Source organism: Gavialis gangeticus, unplaced genomic scaffold, assembly GCF_001723915.1.
Source record: "Gavialis gangeticus isolate Ggan-Ray unplaced genomic scaffold, GavGan_comp1, whole genome shotgun sequence".
NCBI classification, from domain to species: domain Eukaryota; kingdom Metazoa; phylum Chordata; order Crocodylia; family Gavialidae; genus Gavialis; species Gavialis gangeticus.
Genome location: NW_017729032.1, coordinates 70,275,736 through 70,284,320, shown reverse-complemented (window position 1 = coordinate 70,284,320; position 8,585 = coordinate 70,275,736). Strand labels below are relative to the sequence as shown.

The following is an 8,585-nucleotide window of genomic DNA, read 5'->3' as shown; positions in this document are numbered from 1 at the left end:
CCCACCCATCCTTCATGATGGGCATTTTGCTAGTGCCTCATAAAATGTTAAGCATCGTTAAGAATCTAGTTTTTATGAGTGATAATCTTTTATTGGACCAACTGAATAATTGAGATAAATTTTAGACAGGCCATCAGGTATCACACATACTTAGAATAGTACTCTGATACCCAAAAACTTGTCTAAATCTATTCCAACTGTGCAGTTGGTCCAATAAAAGATATCATTCACAATAACTTTTGGCTCTCACAGATTTCCTGGACCATCACGGCTACATCACTTCAATACTACCTGAGCATTGTTATGCCTTATGCCCCCTTCCTATACATTTTAATGTTATGATTACAGTGATGTTTATGATTAAAGGTAGTTACTTGAGGCAGGCATGTTCCATCTCCTTTTGCTCTGACTCACAGGCAGGCATTCGGGTAAATATTTAGTGCTAACCAAAGAAACATTAGCTCCATGTAAGTTGTTTGAAGTGGCTGAATCACTATATTTCTATGCAAGATGACGTGTCATCTCAGAGACTAGTTGAATTACTGACATACTAAAGATCTCATATTATTATAGGTACAGGCAACATAAACTGGAATTACAGACTTTTACCAGGAAAAGTGTTCTCCAGGGAAAAATGGACACATCCTGCATATTTTTAATAGAAACTGGGTAGTGGTAAGGATGGCATTTAAAAATAAAATGATGCATTTATAGAAAGCTTCAGTAACTAGAAGGAACTCCAAAAATAAAAACAAATGAAATGGAACATTAATAAAACTACACAATCAATATAAATCAGTCAAAAAATAAGTGGAAAAATGTGTTCTGTATTAATATTTGTCTAGCCCTACAAGCAAAACAAGATTAAGAAATAAAAAAGCCAAGCTTAATTTTCACTGTTTTAAATAACTGTTCAACCTGAAAATTAAAATCCACTATCTGATTTTCCAATATGTTGAGCCTTCTCTTGGTGTAATGCTCTAAAATATACTGCTTGTATATGATGCTGTGCTTGAAGTGCACTGAAAATTTTAAATCAATCAGTGCATGCTAAAACCTGTTCCAAAAAAGTACAACTGACAAAACCTATAAATTTTATGGCTACGTTGCACTAAGAGGTGCATGCAAGAAAGAATTTACAGCTGCATGAATAAATACTCGCTTGAAGTGGGAAAGAGCAAACATCAATCTGAGGGACAATTATTGCAGCTTTGAAAATATGTACAATTTACAGTAGATTTAGATTAATTTGTCCAGTAGGTAAAACAGCAATTATTAAGGCAGGGAGTACCTTGGTTCTACTTATCAACACAGAAATATCACACATAGTCACTGCACTCTTAAAGATCTATGGAAAGCAGTAAATAGCCTGAAATTAAGAGTTACCTTATACATCAGAAAGGCCCCAGCCCTACAATAGAAAGGAGTCCATTTTCCTAAATTATTGCAGGTGATGGCCTACAGCTATGTATGAGACACACCCACAATTGTTTCATTTATAAAAGAATATTTTTGGTTTTCAAATACAGAAGAAAGTGTACATACCCTTTGGGAAAGTAGTAAGTTCTACAATATATATAAACATAGTTTAATGAAGGCATTTTATCTTGATGAATTCATAATTCCAGGTACTAAAACAATGGAAGGTTTTATGTTTAATGGAACAAAAAGTAATGTTATGCTTAATGATTTGAAATGTTTGGGAGTCAGGGGACCTGAGTTATATGTCCAGCTCTCGCACGGTGGAAATGGATGATGCCTTTTGTCATCTTTGTGCCCCCATAAACAATATTAAGGCAGCACAAAGGCCAAGCAAACAGACATCTGTGCTCATTGTCATGCCACAAATGCCCAAGAATTGTGGGCATGACAAAGGTAGTATTAATTTGTGCTGCTTTATTGCACTGGCTGTCTATTTGCTTTGTGGTCAGAGAGTGTGGGCACCCTGGAGCTGCTCTCACTGTCCAGTCACCCTGGGCAGTTGCTCTGAGGGGCTTAAGGGGCCTGATCCTGCACACCCCAGGCTTGTCCACACAGGATCAGGCCCTGGGAACACCTGCCCACCCTTCCCTGCTTAAAGAAATGTGCCCCAGAGGTCCCAGGGGACTGTTTCTGTAAGAGCAGAAAGCCAGGCAGGTACTCCCAGAGCTCCAGGGACCTGATCCTGTGCAGGAATTCCTGGTGAACATAGGATTAGGCCCCTCAAGCCCAAGAGAATATGTGACCCATTGTCCTGTAGCATCAGGGGCAATGTGTGTTTTGCCCAGTGAAGCAGATCAGCTATGCTGGGACAAATCCTGGAACAGCTGATCCACTCCATCTGGCAATGTCTGTTTCTAGCATCAGACTCATTAAATGAGATTGGGCCTATTACATAAGGATCTAAGAAAATGTCTGCGGGGTAATCACTGCTGCAGTGACTTTAGATTGTATGTGGGACTCAGCGTTGGTTGGGTAACCAACCATCGGAGTATTTACCCAGCTATATAGACTGTTTTTTCAGCCTGTACTGAACTCAATGCTGCCATGACTAAATTGTTCCCAATACCCAAGTGTCCTGGCTTAAAGTGACTTTAGTGCACACAAACCTGCCTGCTTATTTCACCAGAAACTATAAGCTTTCCTACAGTGGACAGGATGCATTTTAGACATACATCAGTGTTACATGTACAGATCTGATTCATACAGTACATGCTTTTTAGCCAATCTTTATCATATTTAAATGATGTAGTGTGTGTGTTTTAGCTAAAGAATAGAGAAGTAGATATATTGGATAGGTAGTGTAATAGTTTTGAAGACATTTTGACTAAGCTTTCATTTACAACTCCAGTTTGCGGGGGATTGGCATTAGTTCTCTAGTCAGAATCACCTTCGCAATCTGAGGTTAGCATGGGTTCCTGAAACTCTCAGTAAGATTACAGTATTTCAGCCTCCAGGAGAGGAGGTTGATTAGCTCGAGTGCAAAATTGGGCACTGTGATCTAAAATATTTTACATGGTTGTTTGAATGCACAAACCCATCATACAGATCCAAACCCCATGAACTTTGTCGAGGTTTGAGTCTAGGTTTGGACCTTGCAGTTTGGCTCATTCTCTGTCATGTCTGAGACTGGTCCAGAGCATTTTCCTGAGGACAGATTGCATGTATATGTCCCAATGATCAATGTGTTTAATTGATTACATAACATGATTGTATGCTTAAATGCTGCACATAAAAGTGTTATGCTATTATGGTATATTTACCTTGCACTGTTGTTCTTCCCTCATTTGTTGTAATCTTCTGTTTTCAATTTCCTTTTGGGTTTCCCTATAGCTGTGGCTTCTCCCCTGTTGGTCATCAGAGAATATAAAATAGATAACTGATAGAGAATCCCATTCTATCTTTATACAATTAATTAACATAACAAAAGTGTTTTAAGGTTCACTTAAGGATCTATTTTAAAACCTAGATATGAGGTTCTTTTGCATATTCCACTCATTTAAATGTTTTTATGCAGAGTTTCTTTAGAGCCACATATTAAAGCAGGAACAAAGGCTGCTCCTGGAAATGAAATACTACCATTAGAAAAAAAAGCACACTTTTCAGGAGTCAGATAAGTTAACTTCTACATTTTTCACAATGCCATTGCTAGAGTGGTTTATTTTCCAAAGAAACTGTGCCTGCAATATGTTGTGGCTAAAACACATTTAGGGGATTTGAGTAGAGGAAACCTGTGAATTAGATCTGAAATCATTAACAAGGGGCTGGATTTGACGGCTCTTACTCGTTATGAGTAAGTGTTTCATAGAGCAGGTTCTTCTATAGCTTGCTTGCATCTTTCGTTATATACTGTAACCTCCTAGAGAAGAAAATGTGACTTCCTGTGTGTGTATATTTTGCTTATTAGCACATTAAACAACAACAACTAACATAATATATTACAAAAAGGGGTGGTTATTGCATAGTGTGGCTTTAATAAGGGCTTTGGTACAATTCCATGCAAGTCTCATGCCTTGATAAATGTGGATCAAATTAAGCTACCAAACGACGGGTGCATAGTTTGCTAAAAGGCTGAATACAGAGAGCAATTATTAATGGTTCAATCTTCAGCTGGGAGGAATTGTTACATGTGTCCAGAGAGACCCATTCTGGGTCCAATATTATTCATTACTTTCAGTAATGACTTGGAGAATTGTGTAAAGAGTATGTTAATCTAGTTGGAAGACAATAAAAATCTAGATCAGATTGTTAACACTTTGAAAGACAAGATTAACATTAATTATGAGCATGACTTAAAAGTGGGCCTAAAAAGCCACCAATAAAATAAGGAGATTCACTTAAAAGAACGTGACATTTCCCATATATAGTAGTCTGGAATAACTGAATGCAAATTATACAACCGGGTGTTTATAACTAGATACACTGGAGAGTAATACCAAAGAAAGGATCTGGAGAATTCAAGGGTATAACTTTAACAAGAACTTTCCAAGACATACATCAAAATAAAATCTATTGTTATTCCTCTTGAGTAGATGTTATATTTTAGAATCTGATAAAATTGTATCCTAAATTTCTTTGTTTCAACATAGGCCAGGTAAGAGACCATATCAAATCAACAAAATTAGAGCACAACATTTTCCCTTTCCGATTACACTTTAATTCTTAAGCAATTTTATCTCAGGTACACCAAGTAGTAACACACTGGTTGTGTGTTTTAGGTCCCTTAAATGAGTGTAGCAGCTGATAGTTTATCTGCTGATTGTTTCCACTCCCACTTGCTTGATCAGCCTTTTTTCTAGTTGTGTAGCTGTGCTATAACTGAAAGATAAATTGACTAAGGGGCCACAGTGTGATAGTGGCACAAAACATTTATATATTCTAATAGGGTAGTAATAATAAAGATATTACATAAAAACAAGCATCATAGAAATTATTCCCGTGTATTTGGGCAGTGGTTAAAAGGTGAGCTACAATGTAACATGTCACTTTCACTTTTTTTTTTAATTTTAGAAACAAAATTGTAGAGTTTAACACAAGTAGATGTTTCAGCTGGGAAATAAAGGTATTCTTTAAGCCATTTCAGATTGAGGAGATACATCCCCATTCCAACTCTGCCTCATTGAGGGCTTTCATATCTATTTCTGAAATCACAGCCAATGACAAGAACTTGCCCATGTCTTACTACTAATACAAATTACTGAAATTGACAGGATTGTTTCTGCCTCAGAAAAACTCATGAAACCCAACTCTCCATTGTTCAGCTGCTAGGCTGCAACAACTGGGGATGCAAGGGTGGTGGTAAGTCATCTTTCTACCTGTCATATTTCTGGCTGTCTCAGTGCCCCATAACATGACCTCATAACTTGGACCCATAACATAGAACAGCCGGATGCCATTCTAACCCATAGTCTGCATTAGCAGCCCACAGTGGCAGGCAAAATTAGCCAAAAAGGCAGAGTACATTGTGCTTCAGACACTCCCTCTTCCTGCACACCAACAGACCTCTTTAATGCCTGTGGAAAATGTCAAGGAAGCTACTGACAGCTGGGCCTAAAGAATTAAAAAAAGAAAAATCTGTGCACCACTTTCTTTCATTCTTTCTTTCCTGGGGTCAATAAAAAGACAAAAAAGCAAGGCACAAGAGGAAAACCTGATGCCTGAATATATTTTCTTTAACAAGGTGATTTTCAAACTGGATGGCTGCAGTATACTTCCTGGGAGCCTGAAGCAAGTCTAAAGGAAGGGAGAGGCATTCTTTTTCCTCCATAATTGCTGGCATTTAAGTTTGGGCAAAAACTAAAGCCTCTGACTGTATATAAAATAATTAATAAAGTTGTCCAAGGTCTTGCCAACCTCAGGCTACAGCTACCAATTATAATTTCTGCACATGACAACTGATCTGCTGATTGCCTCCCACATGTAATCTCCCAGGCTAGGTATGGTTCTACAAACATTGTCTTAGTACCAATACTCCCCACTGCAAGTACATCCAGCAGTGGGACAGCCCAAGGAGATGACTGCAGTTTAGGAGACATAACTAGTGAAAAACAGAGAAGCCTTCAAGGAATTTAGGGAAGATGTAAGGAGTTATCATTTTGTTCAGTCATCTGGGTCTGACAGAAAAGCAACGGGATTAGAGCAGTGATAACTGGGTGATACTTTATCAGGCTACTTCAGGAATGGGACAAGCTATCAAAGTGGTAATTGAATCACTTGATAGGACATGCTGGGCGTATCCACATGAGATGCATTAATGCGCAGTGGACTGTTCTACCATGCATTAGCATGTCACAATAAAAACCATGCTAATGCACTAATGCACAGTAGAATTAGTCTACCGTGCATTAAGCATCATTAAAAAAAAGTTTGCCTTTGCAGCTACCGCACCTTTATCTAGTATCTCATATTAGAGTTATTAAAGGCTAGAGGCTAGAGGTACTAAATTTAATGTGCAGTAGCTAAGGCACATTCATAGATTCACAGATTGTAAGGTGCTGGAAGGGCCCTTGCAAGATTATTGGCTCCAGCTTCCTTTAACAGGCAGGAAAGATGAATGGGGTCAGGTGATCCCAGCAAGGTGACCGTCCAGTCTCCTCTTGAAGATTTCCAGGATAGGTGATTGCACCACCCCTGGAGGAGGTTTATTCCACAGTTTGGACACCCTGACCATGAAGAAGTGTTTCCTAGTGTTAAGCCTGAAGCAGTCTTTCAGGAGTTTCTGACCATTACTCCTGATTTTCCCTAAGGGTGCCCTCGTGAACAGTTGTTCACCGAGCCCTTGATGTATGCCCCTGATGTAGCAGTAAGCTACTACCAAGTCCCCTCTCAGCCTTCTCTTTTTTAGGCTGAAGAGGCCCAAGTCCCTCAGCTTTTCCTCGTATGGCTTGCCTTGCAAGTCTCTGATCATACAGGTGGCTCTTCTCTGGACTCTCTCAAGCTTTACCACATCCTTGTTAAAGTGCAGCACCCAGAACTGGACACAGTAGTCCAGCTGTGGTCTCACCAATGCTGAATAAACTGAAAGAATCACTTCCTTGGTTTTGCTTGAGATGCATTGGTTGCTTACATTTTGTGTGCCCACAAAAAAAGCAGACTTATGCCTATGGCCAGATTTTCAAAGTAGTGCAATACCCTTTTATGAATCTATATGAAATGGGCACATTTTCAACAAGGCTTAACATCTATTAGGTCCAGCTGCTCTCCACAAAAACTGCTAACTATTGTGCATATCTGAAAATCTGACCCCAACTGAGGATAAAAATCTGGTTCTTAGTTATCAGGGATGGTTAATAAACTAATATAAAATATTCTAAAGTTTTACTACTGGGAGAGAGAAACTTTAATGCTGGCAGACCTATGCAGGAGATATTACATATTCCACGGTAGCACTTACCCAGGCTGTAGATTCTGGGCCACGATTAGCAATTTGACAGGAGTTTCTCTCTGGCAACCTTAAGTCCAATCTGTTCAATAATTCATTGGTTTTGCTACAGAGAAATCCAAATAGAATTGTTAGTGCTTTCATAAAAAATAAATACAGTCTTTTATTGCACCCCTGGAGTCTAGCCTAGACTTTTTTATCATGTGATGACTGAAAAGCATCACAGGTGGAACAAAAGGTTATGCGGAGAGACAGAATGAAGTAGGACATCAGAAATAGAAGTGATATTGTGGACATAGGGCATTTATTGGGAATGATTTCTTTGAGAAAGAAAAAAACAGTTATTTCCAAGTTATTTCTATCACTATTGTTTTCTCACTCTTATGCTATGAAAAGTTAGATGCACATTCTATCAGCTTTCACCATCACCACCATGTAATTGCTTAATGGAATCCTCAGTTTCAAATCTCCAAATATCAGATAAGTGTCTTAAATAAAGGATTATTGTTCCCTTTTGTAAAGTGTACAATGTACCTTTAGAACAAATTAGTTTGTCTTGCTATTGGCTTAAACAAAATCCAAGTTGCCTTTAGCTGAAACATAGATGTACAGAATCATTTCTTCTCTTTGGACACTCCACTGACCCCTCCCCTCCCCTTCCACTCCTCCCCCACTGGCCATTGCTGCTTCCCCACTGTCCCAGGGGGAAAGAGAAGCTCCAGAGCAATTTGTGTCTGCCCCAGTTGGGCTGCTCAGGGGCTGGGTGCAGATGGGGATGGGGTCTGGACAGTAGCAGGAATGGATGGAGGGATTGCCCCTCCCCATGCCTGCTCCCAGGGAAGTGGGCAGGGAGGGGAAAACTATTCTCCCACTGCACTGTTGCCACTGTACCTGGTTGAGCCCAGCCCCTGCCCAGCCTTGCTGGGGTGGGCAGAGCAGTTCTGGAGCTTCCCTTCTCCCCAGGACAGTGGGGAAAGCAGCAGAAACAGAAAAGGGGGGGGGGGGAGGGAGAGTTCACCTGCTTTAGTGACTTAAAATTTTTTAGAGACTCCTGTAGTGCATTCCAATTCAAAAGGGAGGTGGGGGGGAGGGGGGTACAGCTGCACCACTGCATGCCCTCTGAATCCTCCCTGGGGCAAAAGCAATGCTGGAATATTGCCTCCTGTTTGGGTGACTGCCTTTTTAAGAAGGATATGAATACATCGGTGAAAGCACAAAAAAGAAA

General features: G+C 39.7%; 1 protein-coding gene across 1 annotated transcript in view; it reads right to left on the bottom strand.

The window, feature by feature from the left end:
- Positions 1-8,585, bottom strand: part of EPSTI1 (epithelial stromal interaction 1) — a 131,713-nt gene that overhangs the window by 32,492 nt on the left and 90,636 nt on the right. The window contains exons 7-8 of the mRNA XM_019525289.1: positions 7,373-7,466; positions 3,243-3,326 (exon numbers count right to left, since the gene is read on the bottom strand). Coding sequence (XP_019380834.1) covers positions 3,243-3,326; positions 7,373-7,466 — 178 coding nt within the window. The remainder of the gene's footprint in view (positions 1-3,242; positions 3,327-7,372; positions 7,467-8,585) is intronic.